Here is an 18,732-nt window from a genome sequence, read left to right as displayed (position 1 = left end):
TTTACATATAGTAACACGTATAATGCTAATGAAAGTTCTATAAAAAATACTATTCTTATCCCCATTTTATAAATGAGCAAACTAACACACTGTGAGGTTAGGTAGCCTTTTGGTATGTCTTGTAAGTTTTTTCTTGGGTAGCCAGGTGTGAGGTACTGGGTAAAGGGAACTGCTGTAAAATAGGCCTTTAGTGTTGTGGTGAAGTGTGGCAGGAGGGGAAATATTAGTTAGTCCTATGATTAGGTCCCATTTTTTAGTGAGCTTGTGCCTCTGGATGATAAACTTCCCAGGTTTTGTTTTGTTTTGTTTTCAGTTTTCTTGCTCCCCTCTAAGGTGGGATAGGATGGCTAGAGTGGGCTGGAGTTGAGTTTTCTTCTTCCCCAGGTCAGGTAGGCTCTGAAAATACCCCAGCAGGTTGTGCTCTGGTTAACTAATTTCCTCTGAGGGCAGGCATTGTTAAGAGGGGAATGCCTTTTGCCCTCCCTCTGCCTGTAGCCAAGAGGGATGTTTTTTTTCCCATATTTACCATGGGAATCTGGTTGAGCTCCTTAAGGTAAGTCTTACACTATGATGGGGTCCCCCAGTGACTGGGCTCCCGGAGTTTTTAACTCTGAGGGTTGTTGACACTAAGCTGCCAGCAACTTGTCAGTTACAGTGCAGGTTTTCCTGCCACTGCGTTGGCACTGGGTCTTGTAGTAGTTTCTGCTGGTGAGTCTCTCCTCTAAGCTGTGACTCCCTGTGTTTGCCTGTCTGTCTCTCTGGTCTTCAGGGCCAAGGTTTGTCCTGTGTCTTCCCCTCTCTTATGGATCCAAGCAGAGTTGTTGCTTTTTCAGCCCATTCAGCTTCTTTCTTGTTAGGATGTAGTAACGAACAGGAAGCCCCAGCACTCTTTTACTAAATTGTACAGCCTTCTGTTCTCTTTAGACAAGAAGAAAGCAATTATTGTCATTTCATTTCGGCAGCCTGGAAACATGCGGTGTTTCTCGTATGACGGTATAATGGCTTTGGAAACTCTCAGGAGAAATCAGAACCACTGGATGACAAAACGTGTGTGTATATCTGTTAAGGGGATGATATATGATAGGAACGAGAAAGGCTAATGTCTAGAACAGAGGAAAACAATTAGCACATTTAGTTCAGTTCAGCAAGTGTGTATTGAGTATCAGCTCTGTACTCACTGCTCAGACATAGCTCACACTTTATCAGCTCCAATTATTGGTTTGACATTAGGTTGACTGTCTTTAGAAGAACCCTTCATGCCTGCTGGCAGCTAGTGCTCTGTTTGAATTGCCAAGATATGTTACAAGTTCACCAAGTATTTCTGACAAGGATATAGCGTAGGTCAGAATTCTCTTATGGGTACCTCTAAGCCAGTCAAAGGATTTTTAGCTAACAGACACTAGCCTTATTGAAAGGAGTAGTGGCAGAATGAGAAAACGTGGATTCAAGTCATGCATCTGTAGCCAAATAGCTCTATGACTGGGTCAAGTCAGTTAATCGCTATGTGGCTTAATTTCTTCATTTGTTACAAGAGTGGGGCTGGACCAGAGCAGAGCTCACAACTCTGACTGAGTTATCTGGTGGGGTGGGGGGGGTGGGGGGTGCCTTGTAAAATGTCAACACACAACTCCACTTCCAGAGATTAGGATACAGTTAGTCTGGATTGAGCCCAGGCGTGAGTAGATTGTATACAATCCCAGATAAATTTAATGTGAGCCACGGACTAGATGATCCAATTGGTAAGATTCCTTGAGAGTTAGGGCATTATCCCCAGCTCACTATTTGGTCATTTATAGCAAACTAACTACAAAACATGGTGTTAAAATGAACTCAGTACTTTGGCTCTGACAGATACCGAGTAAAGGGTATATTTTCAAAGAATCTGTATACATTGAAAATATAGTTGCTGCAGCCTTCATACTGAACTTGATACAATTGTTTTGTCCAATTCAAAAGGCACTTAAGATTTTGCAATACTTTAAGGCTGTCGTGATAAAATCAGCTTTTGTTTTACAGGCTGTACATGTGGGAAGTACTGTAGGAAACTGGCCTGAATGTGTACTTACTCAGTGGCATGATTTACAGTGACATGTTTTTTAAATTTCTGAACAAAACTCTCTTCCTTGTTGGGTCTAAGCATATAAAGAATGTTGCTGGTTTGATTCTCTGAAATCATGTGAGTCTGTAAGTGTGTTTACAGTGGATCATGTACGTTAATGTGCCAGTTTTCATGTTCAAGGTGACAAGTGCTTTATGGTCTGCACCCTAACGATGTGACTCCTGCCTTGGGGAGTTTTTCTTTTTCATTTGCTTCTGAGAAGATAGTTTTTAAGCAACTCTCTTTGGTCTCTACTCAATTGGTTTGGTCTCATTTGAGATTGTACATAATTAGCACCAGGGAAGCAAGTTAAGTGTTTTTCTTTCCTGTGCTAGAACTTAGGAAATTATAGCTCATTTTGCTGAGTATTAGTTACTGATTCTGCCATCTAGCAGCATAACCTTTATAGACTACTTACTCTGTGCACCTCAGCTTTATCATCTGTAAAATGCATACAGAATAAAATAAATAATATATGAAAGAGTTCTAGCACAGTGCTCGTTAAACAGTAGCTTCTATTTATTCACCCATTCATCAATTCAGGGATGAATGATCCACCGATTCATCCATGCAAATACTAATAAATTGCTTACTATGTGTCTGACTGTGTTTCATCTGGGGAGGACCACAAACAAGACAACTGGTTTCTAATCTCATGGCCTTAGTGATCTGAGGAATGATCAAAGCTCAGGATAAAGTGATGCAGCTGGTTTCCATTTTAAGTTTTTAAGTAAGAGTTTTTGTACATCATATTGTTACAAATATATCTAGAGTTAAACCTGAGGATATTAATCTAGAATTGTTATTGGGCTGTTACAGTGGCTTTGCATTTGCATTCCAAAAATGTCTTTTGTACTAGTTAAGTGCTTTGGCTTATTTGGAAATTTTCAAGAAATTATGCTTTCTAAGCTAAACTGTTTTCTCGTTTTTTCAAGAGAGTTACTTCACTCATTAGTGTAGAAAGTTGGATTTTATTGTAGTCTGTCATGTTTTCTACATACTCTATGTCCAGAGAATACAAATTATGCTCTACTATCTATCAGGAACGAACTTTCTTTGAATAGCTATTCGTCTAGACTGTATTATTATTATAACAACAGTAATTTCTAATGCTATTGAAGTGAGTGGGCTATCTGCATTTTCATTATAACTTCTTTCAAACAATGAGTTGCCACTTGAGCTGTAAAAATGTTCTCTGTTCAATCTTTGCATTGAAGGGATTCGTTTTCCCAGTCTTTTTTGTTGTCTTTTTCTTTTTCTTTCCTCGAAAGTTCTATAAAATTGCCTTCCAGTGAAATGAATATAAAATAGGAAATGGGCCATTTTGTGTACGTTTCCTAGTGTAGGTGTAAGGCACAGTTTTTACTGAGTATAACATATGGAACAATCCTGATCATGTCATTGGACTGATGCTAAACGTGTTGCAATATGTGATAATAAGGGCTTAGTAACTGAGGAAAATATCCTTCTGGCCTAAAGAGATTTGTTCATATTGGAAACTTTATTTTCCCAGAAAAGATACAGATTCTACTTATCAGAGAGGGAAAGAGGGCAAGCGAGAGAAACAGGCAAATATAACATCCTGCCTATGCCATCTATGGTTTCCATTACAATAGAGTGCTTTTTATGTGTTTTCTTCTTAGAATAAAGCTTATGAAACAGTGAGGATCCTGTGTCCTATATCATGGGGTTTTATTTGCTTCATTGTCATTTATGAATACCCAACTGTTCCACAGGGAGAATTTTGTAAGCTAATTGGAACCAAAAGGCGGTTATAAGCAGTAAACTGTAATCAGTGTGCCAAAGATATATATTTTTATCCACAATGCAAGTTAAATAACCTAGAAAATAGTTGTGATACTTCACACTTACAAATCATACATCTACATGATCTTTATTCTAAGGAGTGAAAATGTTTTTACACGCATTCTGATTAATTCACAGAAATCTCCATGAAGAAGGTAAATTATAACTGTGGTTTTTAAGGGGCCAAATTTATCATCCATCTATAGGACGGCATGTGCAGAATTAAAGTTAGACTCTCTTCCAGACTTCTGGTCTCCTACTTTAGTTCTATATGTTAGACCATCCTGACTTTGTTTTAGGAGAGTCACTTGTAATTTTTTACACCTTTAAGGAAAACACATTTTTTAAAGGCAGTTTAGTTCTGTTTTGGTAGAATAATCAGGAAACAAAACATTGCTTTACGTAGAAGTATTTGCTTTTTAAATTTTTTTGCCTCAAAGGAAAGAATAAAAAGTCAGAAAATAAGTTGAGCTTAGGGAGATTCTCAAGAGGAGGGAAGCATTCCTACCCACACGGAGTCCAGAGGCAAGGAGCCTGGGGTGGGGGAGGGGGGGTTGGCCCTGGACTTGGCCGTGGGCAACAAGGTGTTAAATTCCCCTTTACCGCCATCTGAGCCCTCAAGACACAGTGGTAGTGACTGCAGCAAGTTGACCCTTGTCTGTCTTCGTTTACCTTGTCAAGAACTTTTGCTTCCCACATGACTGCTATATTTATTTGTGTTCAAACAAACAATCCAGGTGATTTTTTTTTTTTTTACAGGTGCATTTTTTTCTCATTCTAACTTGGAAAAAATTGGAGGGTTCAATTGAAGGGATCTTTTTCATAGGAGACATGTTTTCTCAAACCTTCAGTCACTGACATATATTTTACCTTCTGCCTGAAATTTCCCCTCTACCCACATTCTCTTAGATAAATCCTTCTTTACCATCAAGACTCAATTTGGGGGTCACCTTCTCTAAACCAAAAGGACTTCTGTCTTGTAACTCATCGTACTGTATCCTAATGGTTTATTCATCCGTCTCCCTGCCCGGTTAGAGCACTCCAGAAAGATAAGAACCATGGCTTTCACATCTTCATCTCTAATGCCTAGAATAAAAGGCATTCAGTCCATGGGTTTAAAATGAATAACTGGTTAGAGCTCCTATTTCCATAATACATATGTTATTTACAAGTTTTCAAATTCATTGTTTATTAACTCAAATTACACTTTATGCTGTTATTTGAAAAACCATGAAAGTATTCATTCATCTTGTCAGATTTAAATTTATCTTTGTTCTCTCAGAATAGTCTTAAAGCTATTTAACCTTGTGTCCTCAAGTTCTTTATCAATAAAATGGGGATTTTAATATTTAAATGACTCACAAGCATGTTGGTATTGTAAAAATCATAGGAAATAGGAAGTAAACTTGAAAGAAAATTGAAAAGGAGAAAGTATATTTCGGTGTAATTGTTAATGATTTTGAAAGATTTTGATTTGAAAGATCATTGTTAATGATTTTGAAAGAGCTTCATTTTTCAGAAGTGGGAAAATGAGTATCAGTTTGGTTTTTTAAAAACTTAAAATTTCATCTTCCCCACATTTAATATGAAGAGTCCTGCTAATATACACAGGCTCATAGAAGACCACTCTGCTCACCCAATTCTGATACCCAATTCTTGAAATTTCTTTAGTTAGATATTAAACTTTTTACTTCATAATTAGACATAAAATCACAAATGATAAATTCTGAAGGACATAGTTGATTTAAACAGGATAAAATCATGAGCCCTTTCTTCACAGCAGGTTTGGACCAGGAAGGCCTTAGATACCTCAAGGAGAGTGGGAAGGAAACAGAGGGACAGGGGTTTACAGAAAAGAAACTTTGCCTAGGGAATGGTGTGCTTACTTGTGGGAACTGTTGACCTTTTGTGCTTAAGCCATCTGTCCCATAACACAGGACCTGACCCAGACATCCTCTGAGGTCCAAAGAAGGGAGGAAAGTGGAGGGGAATTAGTGGATCTTTCCTCCCAACATCTCTGCCTGCAACTTTAGTTGTCAAATCACTTCAAAGCATTCTTTTCCTTTGCCCTAAATAAGGAGGAGACTTTTCTGATTCCTTCTAGAACACATAAGAATATTACCTACAATAGAATTTTCTAAAACTATGCATTTTTTCTCCTGATCTAAAATTCGAGTGTCAGACTGCATCATCGTCAGAGGCAAACAGAACACAAAAGAAATATTTCTGAAAGAACCATATCTCCTTTGTTAAGAAAACTTGATTCCTGATACCAAAAGACTCATTGCTTTGGCGTTATAAACCAGAGAGTAAACATCTCTGGGAACTGTTTTTCCTAGGTCAGATTCCTACTCCAGGGCATTTCTTTGTGAAATCTGAAACTTGGTTTTTATCATGGCAGTGATACCTTTTTAGGCAGTACTGGAGCAGTTTCAAGGTGTTCCTCAGGTGATCTTGGCTTGGCTTCTACGTTGCCTCTCACCACTTGCTCATCCCTTGTGTAAAATTAGGAGAAACCAAGGCAGAATTGAAACTGTGGATTAGAAGATTAGAAGCTGTGTGAAAAGAGTAGAGGCTGATTTGGTATAAGTATGTCCTGTAATTATGAGATCTTTATTTTGACAGGTGTTTACCTCAAAATATTGAGCTAAATCAGGGTCCCTAATTACAGGAAAGTAGATAGAGGCAGAATGTGGCTGTAATAGAACAAGGGAGGCCCGGGAGAGATGATTATGGAAGATAATAGACATTAGTAAAGGCCTATAAGAATCATTTTCCCTGGGTGACTGCCAACTGGCTTTGATTGAATAGATCATAAACTGAGTTTGCAGGAATGTTTCCAAGTGTACAGACTGTATTGTGGGAATTGGCAAACCTCCTGACAAAGTGGGTGAGGCCCTAATTGTTAACTCTCAAGACAGGCATTTTTGATGAACAGTTCTTACTGGTACTTTTCCCGTGTTTCCCATTATAACCTACATTTGGGACAGGGCAAAATGTAGGTTATAATATAACTAGATAAGTCTCTGCTGTCTAAGTAGAAGTTCACAGTAAAGTATTAGCTATTCTTTTCCAAATAGAGAGTAACATTATTAAGGAAAAAGTTCTGAGGAAATCTGGTCCTTTTTCTTCCATTATTTTACCACCATATAAGCCATGTTCTGTCATAATTACTACAAGTTTGTGTCAAGCACAGAATACCTTCCATGGGCCGTCAATCTGCAATTGATCTGATACTGTGAAGGGTTTCAATAGAGTGTGCACGTGTGCATACCCTTAAGGCTTTGGGCCAAATAATTTATCAAATTATAACATATATTGAATCTTAATTAATCATGGTAATCTGAATTCCTAAAGAATGAATGAAGGAATGACATTCCTAACAAGTCAATCCTGTGTACTCTGGAAAATGGAAGACTTCACACTGAGTTAGAATGAGAGTCATTAAGGACCTGAAATGTTCTTCTCTTCTGTAAGTAAGTACAACCAGATTAAATTACTGACACATAGTATCCCTAATTAAGAATTTGTAGATCAGATATTTCTTGGTAACAGTAACTGACCGGAGAACTGTAGGGACTTGGGAAACGTGATCATATAAACAAAGAACTTTAGTAGTAAAAGAGACCTCAGAAATTCATGGGTCAAAGTCTGTCATTTTACAGGTGAGAATATTGAAGCCAAGAATGATTAAATGACTTACTGAAGATCTGAAAGCCAGGAAGAGAATACTGGGCTCCTGATTCTCTATACCTATCAAATTATCAGTATTACCACAAAAGTTTTATTTCTGATCCAAAATTCTATAAAACTCTATGGAAATAACCAAATCAAAAGCTAGTTAAGACATGATCTGAAAGGGATCCTTGAAGATAGTAGCCATGTTATTCATTTTTAATCTCCTGGTACCTAGCATAGTATAAATATTAAGAAATACATATTAAGAAGCCAATACACTTTTCATTAAAATACTAATTCTGTTCTTAGTAGAATAGTAATTTCTTTAAAAATGCCTGATGCTGCCAAGAGCATATAATCTGTAAGGTGCTATTACTCAGAATACTTCCTTTGTGATTACTTAAAATTAAAATCACCAAGGATAGGAAAACATTCATCAATTGTCTGTTAGGAGTAGAAAAACAAATACCTATATTTTGGACCTTTGGTAATCCTGATTTATTTTGGGGGCTATGTGGCCTCTCCCCAAATAGGATTTCTTCCAAGATGTGGCAGAACTGTGTTTTTCTTTCCAGATTTTGTATTGAGTAACCACTTAGGATTTGGCTTACCTACATGCAGATTGGTTTTTGCTTGCTGATTTTTCTTTCATCAGTTATAAGATTTTGATTCAAGATTGCACTGTGTATAGTGTCTTAGCCAGTGAGAATCTGGAGAAAAAGCCTCAAGACACCCATAACTAGAGAGTTCCCTTCCCTGCTGGAGAAATCCAGGAAACTCACAAAATATATTTTTTGGATAGCAAGAAAAATATTCTGCAGTCTCAAGTCTCATTCTGCTGTTATATTCATCTCACATCTAATAAGTGTAGAAATACAGCTTATGGCTTTTTAGTGGGTTTTTTCTTAGGGTACATTTCACAATTGTTTTTTTAGTTTTTGACACTTTTGTCTGCCAAAATTTCAGAAATATAGTAAATATAAACAATCTTGTGTGCATTGGAAAAACCATCAAATATAAAAGAGGCCTTTGTCATATATTTTGATGACTCGATGCAATTATAAACCTTTACAAAGTGAAGACAAATTTAATTTCAAAGATCCTAGATCAAGATGCAAGTTTTTTTTAGAGTTATTCAGAATTCTAAGCTTATGACAGCCACTTACCTACAGATGAACTGTACCAGGAATGTGAGTTTCATACAGCCTTCTGAAAAACCTCGTGTTTACTGTTGATACATTGGACAAAAGTTAAAGACCCTGTTCTCTTTTGACTGAGAAATGGTAAAAGCACATGGTTTATGGTTTTGTTCCTGTGTGTGTGTGCATGAATATTTTGGAATTCACTGTCATGACCATTCAGTATAACCAAATGCAATTATGTCTGGCAAATTTTCAAGGTGTTCACCTGTAGAAAAATGTGTTTCTTACCTTACTCAACATATAAGAAGCAATTAACAATGAAAAAAATGTGTGTACTAGCAAGAAAGCATTGAGATAAAGAAATGGACTATCTGCAATGCAATTAATTCCTATTCAGGTGAAACATATGAGAGTCTGTTACTTGTGGCTTAGCGAACTTGCATAAATATAAATAAGGAAGATGGTGGGATTATACGCAGAACCAGGTATTTCTATTTTAATGACGTGAATAGGCCAACCAAAGAAATGAAAATTTAGGAGTAAAGAAACTGAGATAAATCAAAAAGCAATACTGTAGAAAAAACAAAAAATAGGGATTTTTTGGCATTTACCAAGTGCTTTCACATACGTTCATTCTTTGATCCTTGTAACACCCTGGTGAGGCCTGTGTGGCAGATCTTGTCCTCATCCTTATCATTGAGCCTTGCCTGCAGTTGCACAGATTTTTATAGCAGCGCTGGGAAGAGAATGAGCTCTTCTGATGCCACATCCCTGCTGTCTGACACTGCCTTTTTCTGTTTTCCAGCAACTAACACTGATGTATATCTAACTGATGACACGGGTTACAGTGCAGCTGCAGCTATGATCAGAGATCAATTCCTTACCAAAGGCCAATTTCAGACAGGTTCTTTGTCATGGTGTTCTCTCCTTTTCTGGTCCTTTGGTTCCATTTCACGTACTCACAAAAAATGAAGAATAAAAAAAAAAAAAGAAGCCGGTCAGAATAATTCCCAAAGTCGTGCTTGCTAAAAGCTATCCATCCAGTCAGTAAATTAATTTGTATATTCACCTGTATTCCCATAATTCATGGCCACCCTGTACACATCTCACCGCCCGCCCCCGCCACGCCCTCCATGGCAGACTGTGTATTTCTGACAGTGAGAGAGTGACTGGCCAGGGTGACAGTTGCTCTGGCCCTTACCCATGTGTGATAAATCGCTTAGTAATCTCCATAGCACCATCATGCATACATTGAAAGTGTTTAGGGCACTGTAACTTGGGAGAACTTCCAATCTTTCATAAATAACCATTAATCTGTCCCTTTCACATTCAGCTTTCCACATCTGTTTCAAATTGTTCAGTGCTATTCCAGGAGTGCATTAAAGCTCCAATCCAGGTGGTATTAAGGGGATAAATGAGCCACAGGGAAAAGACACTCTGTATTTTTCTTAAAGCAATTTTTTCTCCTTTGTACAAAGTTAGGAGCCAAGCAATTTACGATTAAGATTTTTGGAGGATATTTTCTGTCATTTTCAGCCATCCTTGTTTATGAGTTTAAAAATGCAGTTTTAGCTCTGCCATTCTAGCATACATTAATGCTTTTCTCCATATAGGTAGATTATAAATATCATTTCTACCAGCATTTCTAAGTAGTTTTAATTCATTATGATTGCCTGTAGTTTCCTATTGAAGAAAAATGAAAAATTGTTATAACCAAAGGTCAGTTAGGAATAAATGTCTGAATATGCATTTATATTTGTGACATTCAGGAATTTCAGAGATAGTTGTCAATTTTCAGCTTGATCCATTTTTATACAGGAAGCAATGTGCTTTTCAGGAAAAAAGGGATTATTTTATGAATTATAATTTAATATTGTTTTATGTCTGCACCAATTTATTTAATGAAAGCTATAAAGGTGCATCTTTTCTTACCATATACAGCCCATAACCTATTCTCTCAGGTACTTTCCAAAGAGAATATTTTCATAAGAATGACCCAAACTGTACTGTTAGATTTACAAAAGTCCCATCACATAATGTAGAGAATGCCCTGTAGACTAAATGCATAGAAAGATAGCACTGTATAGTACATCAGATGACACATAACTGTAAATGTTTTCAAGTTGACCTTGAAGATGTTAAGGGACTCACAAAAACAAACATCAGACAGGAGCAAAACGAAAAGAAGACTCCCTATCTCTGGCATTTGTAATAGGCATAAAAGGAATGACAAGTTGATTATCTGACCCGGAATAAAATGCCCACACAGGAAAAGTAAAGAAAAAAGGAAATTCAGCTACATGTCTCTTATCAAGGTTAGTAAAAATTTCATAAATAGATCATCACATAAAGTGCACAAAATCATCGCCTTTGAAAATGGTTGACTTCATAGCTACAGTCTGCAGTCCCATCCATGCGTAGGGGATTGATAGCTGCTCCGCCCATTAGTATTAATGAATGACCAATGCACAGCACACACACAACCACCAGGGAACCAAAGACACCCCACCTACACACTACTTTGTTTTTTAATCTTCCAAATGTTGTAGGATGGCTACTGCCTTATCAGTGGAAAATCATTAAGTACAGCACATATTATCTCCCATAGCTGAAACTGACATCTCATAGAAATTAGTGAGGAAATGTAACTTTATTCATCTATCTATCTGTTAAGATATGTTAAATTCTCTCTCACCTCTTTGTCATCTAAGGGATGCCTGTGACCATTAAGGAAACGTAGCCTGCACTGCTAGGGCATTTCATTAAGGAAAAAGTTCAGAATGACATTAGTAGTCTGCTTAGTGAGAAAAATTCCTCTCCTGGGAGTTCTCCAATAGTGTTAAATGCACTGTCACAGAATATCACTGCTTTTCCCGAACTCTGCATTCAATAGAGTAAGACCTTTTGTTCTTTTTCTGATGAAGAATAGGAATTGACAGTTCACCGTTCTTATAATTGCCAAAGTTTTCCAATTTGTTGATACATCTTCAAATGTAGGTTTTAAAAAACCATTATAAAGCTCTTGCTTAGGCCTTTCCCCTGAAAAACAGACTTACCTCCTTTGGTGTACTCTCAGAGGTCTTATTTTACTTTAAAACAATCACCCTTATCCTTTTTACTTATGAGCCTCGGTCAGTACATGGTTCCCACCTGCACACCTTCATATTTTCTCCTCAGGTAGCATCGTGGTGCATTTATATTTATATAAGGGTCTAGCTAGTCATACAGTCCCCAAATATTATACTTACTTACTTGTATCTCAGTGTCATGCTTAAAATAAAGCACCAAAAAGCACTCAGTAAATACAGTTGAATGAAAGGAACATTTCATTCAAACCTTATAGTTACTGTGCTGCCATCACACTCCAGTGTCTGATTCTCCTCCCTCCTGGTGGTTCCTTCCTGCCTTCTAATTAGACTAATTTCTCTAAGTGCTGTTTTCTTCTGTCTACATTTCCTTCCGCAACGTTCTTGCTCCTATGATTTCAAGTTTCCCCTCTATATGACTGCCATCTAAATCTGTGTTATCTGGATGGATTACATATCACCTCCATCCTTGACTTTTCCCCCAATCTTTAACTCCCATAGTCTTCTCTTCCCGTATCTAATCCATAGGCGGGTCCCAAACACTGTAGTTAAATGATGTCTCTAGCACCTGTTTCCCCTCCTCCAGGCCTCCTTCCCTTTCTATGACACCATTTCTTTAATGTTATTCTCACCTACAAAGTCATGCCCATCTATAAGCCAGCTTGCATACTGATGCCAGGTTAGTTCTTCTAAAATATAATATAACCCCTTTATTGAAACCCCATGGCTAATGATAAATTCAGATATCACTGTCAAACTGGTTCCTTAGTACCTTTTAGCTTTCTTTCTACTGTCCCCCTTTATGAGTCTTACGCTGTAGCGAGAAGCAGTGCAAAGCTCTGAAGTTAGAACATTTGAATTTGAATTCTGGTTCTCTCACTTACTGGCTCTGTGATCATGGGCAAATCATTTAACTCCTCTATGTCTCATTTTTCCCACCTTTAAAATAGGGATAGTAGTTGGACCTACCACAAAGGATTATTGTAAGGACTAAATGAAACACTCAGGGCAGTGTCTAGCGTACAGTTAGGGGTACAATAAGTGTTACTCATTATTAGACCCCACTTAAAGGGAACGATTTGCATTTCCCATGCACATCCTGTAATTCCCTAGCCCCATGCCTTTCTCATGATGTATTTTGTTTTCAGAATGTTCTCCATTTCCATCTCTATTTGTTTAAACCCTGCACATTTTACATTCATGTGCCCCCTCTTCCATGTAGCTTTCAGGCAAACCCCCAATACTCAGTTTAGCTTTTGAATTTCCATAGCATCTCCTGTACCTCTTTCAGTATTTAGCCCTTTCTACTTTGTATTATAATTAGGTGTATACATATCTTCTGAAAATATAGGGGAAAACAAGAACTGTTTTATAAATTTTTGCATTTTTCTCAGTATCTAACCAAACATGAGATACTGTATTTGTTGACTAAATGAATGAATACCCGACTTGTTCACTTACCTTTTCCCTAATATGCAAATGCAATGTGGTTTGAGAACCTGGCCAAAATTATTATCTTCTCCTTGCTTGGTGATGTATTTGATCTCCCTCTATCCTAACCCCACCCTTTCCTCTTCTCTTTTCCCCCCCCCTTTTCCCCATACCTCTGACTCTTCCCCCTTTTCTGCTCCACTTACCTTCTCTCTCTCCCACTCTCCCCTCCCCCGTCTTCCCTTTTCTTCTCGTCTTCCTCCTCATCCTTGTCTTGAATTCTAGATTCCCACTTCTTAAAATTTCCTCCACAAACTCATAGCCAAGATCTGTGGGAACAAAGCAATACTACTTCAAGAGGGAGATGTTTTCTGATCGTTTTTTGTTACTCTCTTTGTCAGAAATAATGGAGCATGTAGCATCCAATTATAATGCAACTTATTCATCTGAGCTACTGAGAAGCAAGCAATGGTTAAATAGCAAATAAAAACAAGCCCAATATCTGGACAAGGAGAAATAATCTCACAAGAACTTTTTAATTACATGTTCTTATTGTTGCAGTATGTTTTGAGTACAGTTTGTCTTTATAGAAAAAGGGAAACAATTGTGTCATGAGATTGTTTTAAAGAGGAATTTGACTAAAGGTCTCCAAGAATAAATTATTTTCTTACTGTTAATTTCTTCCCTCTTTTCTCATTTACAATGGCGTTTTGAGTCCTAATCCTTTCCTCCAACATCTTAACTGTCCCCTTCCCTTAATCAATATTCTGTTTCTTTCTCCTAAATTTGAAAATCATCTAAAATGTCATATTATGCTCTGTTTTCCATTTCCACATGTCTTGAAATGTCTCATCCTGTTGGAGGAACAGTCTCATGAGTTCTGTTAGGGATACCAATATCCTAATTAATTATGAGCTTACACAAAACCAATGTGATCTACTTGTATTTATGAATATAAATTTGAAAGATATAGTATGCTATTATCTCTATTATAGGATTGAGGGGTGTGAAGTTAACAAAATTGAATGGTAGATTGGAAAGTCAAACTTGAATTCTTATTTTATAATCGTGATCTGAAGCCATATGTAAAGTTTGACAATTTTAAAACCTTTCTGCTTATGCTTCCCTTCCCGAGCCATAGTCAGTTAATGCTTAGGACTGGATACAATATGGAAGTAATTTTGAGGATCCCAACCGACAACATTATGCATCTACTGCTATGGGATCATCATTATAGTAAATTTGTTCTCAACACTGGCATCTTTTTTTCTAATTTAGGGTAGAAATTTAACATCTGGAGAGGTTGGATTTTTTCCGAGTGATGCTGTCAAGCCTTGCCCATGTGTGAGTATTTTATTTCTTTCTACTTTGTTTTTTGATGCTGTAATGAATTGTCAAGAAAGTACAAAGGATACTGGTCTGGCCCCTCATTAATTCTATTAATATTTTCTTATTAATAACATATTCCAAAATTATGATGATTCCATTGTCAGAAAATATTTTTAAATGTTAAGGGAATACATGCAACAGGAAAATTTTACTTAGTAGAATTTACAAAATTAACATTTTTATAAGGTTTTAGAAGGAATAAACTAAAGCTACTGATCAGATGTATTGTACAAACTTCCCTTTTCCCTCTGAGGTAAGAATGGTATGGTCTAATATATTTCCAGTCACTTTGGGTTACAGAGAGATTGCACTTCAACTAGTGTGTTTGAAAGCCTGCTAGAAAGCATGAATGTCCGCAGATTCTTCAGTCAAATCTCTTAATATATTTTTCTGTGCTTTAGTTTGTCATAAGTTTATTTAGTGTCGTAATGACATTTTCTGAAAACATCAAATACATTAGGCAGATACAAGAAGAATGAATATTTACCCAAATATTATTATGGATGAATATAACATAAAATGTACTCTCTGGTGCTTTATGAAATTTATAAATTTCTGTTTAGGGTGATGTTATTTTATCATTGTAATTTGGTGTTTGGGGTAGATTTTTCTATGACACTTTTCAAGTTCTTAACTCTAATTAAATGAAATTATTTTACTAATACAATGGAGTTATTGGTTTGGGGGAAAAAAAACCTTCTTGAACTATCTTGCTTGCCTTATTTCAGTCCTTCCCAGTTTTCTAAACTGAACATTCTTTTTAATATTATAAATGGGAATGTCTGCCATCCTTAACCTCAGATGTAGTCTGAAGAATAATTTACTCCACTCATTCAAGCTTAATTAATTTCAAAAGCAAAAGGGAATCAAAAAAAAAAAAAAAAGCTCTTGCTATTTCTGTTGGTTCTATGATCTAATGCCACATATTATTCAGGTTATGTTGTAATCTTGAAAAAAATCATTGAAATTTCATACAACTCTCATTTAATTAGATAAGCAAAAATGATTCTTTAGCTAGTTTTCTGTCATTTATATGAATAAGATTAAGGCTTCCTATGCTTGAAGAACTGAGATTTATATGTAGGCACGTAGCAGAAAATTAACATTAAGATTTTGGGAACCTAGCACAGGGAGCTCAGCTTGGTGTTCTGTGATGACCTAGATGGGTAGGATGGAGGGGTGGGGGAGGGAGGCCCAAGAGTGAGGGGATATATGTACACATATAGCTGATTCACTTCATTGTACAGCAGAAATTAACAACACTGTAAAGCAATTATACTCCAATAAAAAGAAACTATTAAGCATTTCATATACCATGTACTGTTTTCTTTTCACAGCTCCTTGAATATAGCATAGAATGAGCATTTGAAGTTTTATTTTAGGAATAGTCTGGCACATAGTAGGTATTTAATAAATTTTTGTTGTATGAATGAGCAAAGAAGTGAAAAAGCAAACAAAAGTTCCTAACTAAATGTAGGTAATTAACAATGGCAGATATTAATTAAATCAGCTTATAGGATCATATTGAATGATATTTGGCGATCTGGTTAGTTACTAGAAAAAGAAATGTGCTTACAATTTTAGCTGATAAAGAGCTGTAGAGGAACACATAATTATGGGTAGGACTACCAACTAAATATGATTGTTTTTATAGCTTAAAGTTAATAAATAGCTATTAAAATTTTACTGCTTTACTTAATGAAATTATAGATTCATTTGTTGGTTGTAGGTTAAGTTAGGTGAATGAAGCTAAGTAGAAGGAGGAAAAACACAGGAGGAACATAAAAGAGACAATTTCATTTCTGGCAATATGGTTACTGGAGAGAAAGCCTAGAGCTACAGCACAGTGCAAACTTGGGTGTCTCTCTGTGAATCGCAGAGCCCTCAGTGGGTGAACAAGAAGAAAACTATCCCAAAGGAGAAGATATGCCTATCTTTGTCTTGGATCTTGGTGGGGAACAGAAAAAAAAGTCTCTCTCCCCTAAGAATTCTTAACTTTAGATCCAAAAACCACCCACATGGGGGGCTGGAATTCATACTAGCTTTGTGACCTAAATAATACTAAGCTAGAAACATAGTAGAACATACATATCAATAATTACCTTAAACATAAATGAATTAAATGTTGCAAACAAAAGACATAGACTGGCTGAATGGATACAGAAACAAGACCCATATATATGCTGTCTACAACAGAACCACTTCAGATCTAGGGGACACATACAGACTGAAAGTGAGGGGATTGAAAAAGGTATTCCATGAAAATGGAAATCAAAAGAAAGCTGGAGTAGCAATACTCATATAAGACAAAATAGACTTTAAAGACTATTACAAGAGACAAAGAAGGAACACTACATAATGAGCAAGGATCAATCCAAGAAGAAGATATAACAATTATAAATATATATATACCCAATATATGAGGCAAATATTAATAGCTATAAAAGGAGAAATCAACAGTAACACAATAATAGGGGAGGACTTTAACACCCCACTTTCATCAATGGACAGATCATTCAGACAGAAAATCAATAAGGAAACACAGGTCTTAAATGACACATTAGATCAGATGGACTTAATTGATATTTATAGAGCATTCCATCCAAAAGCAGCAGAATACACATTCTTCTCAAGTGCACATGGAACATTCTCCAGGATTGATCACCTGCTGGGCCACAAAGTGAGCCTCAGTAAATTTAAGAAAATTGAAATCACATCAAGCATCTTTTCCAACCACAACGCTATGAGATTAGAAATCAACTACAAGGAAAAAAACTGTAAAAAATACACAAACACGTGGAAGCTAAGCAATATGCTACTAAACAACCAATGGATCACTGAAGAAATCAGAGAGGAAATCAAAAAATACCAAGAGACAGATGAAAATGAAAGCATGATGATCCAAAACCTATGGGACACAGCAAAAGCAGTTCTAAGAGGGAAGTTTATAGCAATACAGTCTTACCTCAGGAAACAAGGAAAATCTCAAATAAACACCCTAAGCTTACACCTAAAGCAACTAGAGAGAGAAGAACAAACAAAACCCAAAGTTCGTAGAAGGAAAGAAATCCTAAGGATCAGAGCAGAAATAAATGCAATAGAGATGAAGAAAACAATAGTAAAGATCAATGAAGCTATAAGCTGATTCTGTGCAAAGTTAAACAAAATAGATAAACCTTTAGCAAGACTCATCAAGAAAAAAAGGGAAGGGGCTCAGATCAATAAAATTACAAATGAAAAAGAAGTTACAACTGACACCACAGAAATACAAACATCATGAGAGACTACTATAAGCAACTATATGCCAATAAAATGGATAACCTAGAAGAAATAGACAAATCCTTAGAAAGCTACAATCTCCCAAGACTGAACCACGAGGAAATAGAAAATATGAAAAGACCAGTGTGTATGCCTTCTGCATAATAAAGGCCATAAATTACAAACCTACAGCTAGCATCATTACTCAATGAGGAAAAGCTGAAAGCATTCCCTCTAAGATAAGGAACAAGACAAGGATATCCACTCTTGCCACTTTTATTCAACATAGTTTTGGAAATCCTAGCCACAGCAATGAGAGAGGAAAAAAAAATAAAATGAATCCAGATTGGAAAGGAAGAAGTAAAACTGTCACTGTTTGCAGATGGCATCATACTATACATGGAAAATCCTAAAGATGCTATCAGAGAACTACTAGAACTCATCAATGAATTCAGTAAAGTTGCAGGATACAAAATTAATACACAGAAATCTGTTGCATTTCTATACACTAACAACGAAATATCAGAAAGAGAAATTAAAGAAACAATGCCATTTACCATCACATCAAAAAGAATAAAATACATAGGAGGCAAAAGACCTGTACTCTGAAAACTATAAGACACTGATGAAAGAAATCAAAGATGACACAAACAGATGGAGAGACATACCATGTTCTTGGATTGGAAGAATCAATGTTGTCAAAATGACTATACTACCCAAGGCAATCTACAGATTCAGTGCAATCCCTATCAAATTACCAATGGCATTTTTCACAGAACTAGAACAAAAACTTTTAAATTTGTATGGAGAAACAAAAGACCCCAAATAGCCAAAGCAATCTTGA

General features: G+C 36.4%; 1 protein-coding gene across 1 annotated transcript in view; it reads left to right on the top strand.

The window, feature by feature from the left end:
* Positions 1 to 18,732, top strand: part of VAV3 (vav guanine nucleotide exchange factor 3) — a 393,400-nt gene that overhangs the window by 321,964 nt on the left and 52,704 nt on the right. Inside the window, exon 21 of the mRNA XM_059927079.1 lies at positions 14,520 to 14,585. Within this exon, the coding sequence (XP_059783062.1) occupies positions 14,520 to 14,585 (66 nt within the window). The remainder of the gene's footprint in view (positions 1 to 14,519; positions 14,586 to 18,732) is intronic.

This window comes from Balaenoptera ricei, chromosome 1, assembly GCF_028023285.1.
Source record: "Balaenoptera ricei isolate mBalRic1 chromosome 1, mBalRic1.hap2, whole genome shotgun sequence".
In the NCBI taxonomy this organism is placed as follows: Eukaryota; Metazoa; Chordata; class Mammalia; order Artiodactyla; family Balaenopteridae; genus Balaenoptera; species Balaenoptera ricei.
The sequence above is the reverse complement of the archived record's forward strand: the minus strand, read 5'-3'. Positions and strand labels throughout refer to the sequence as shown.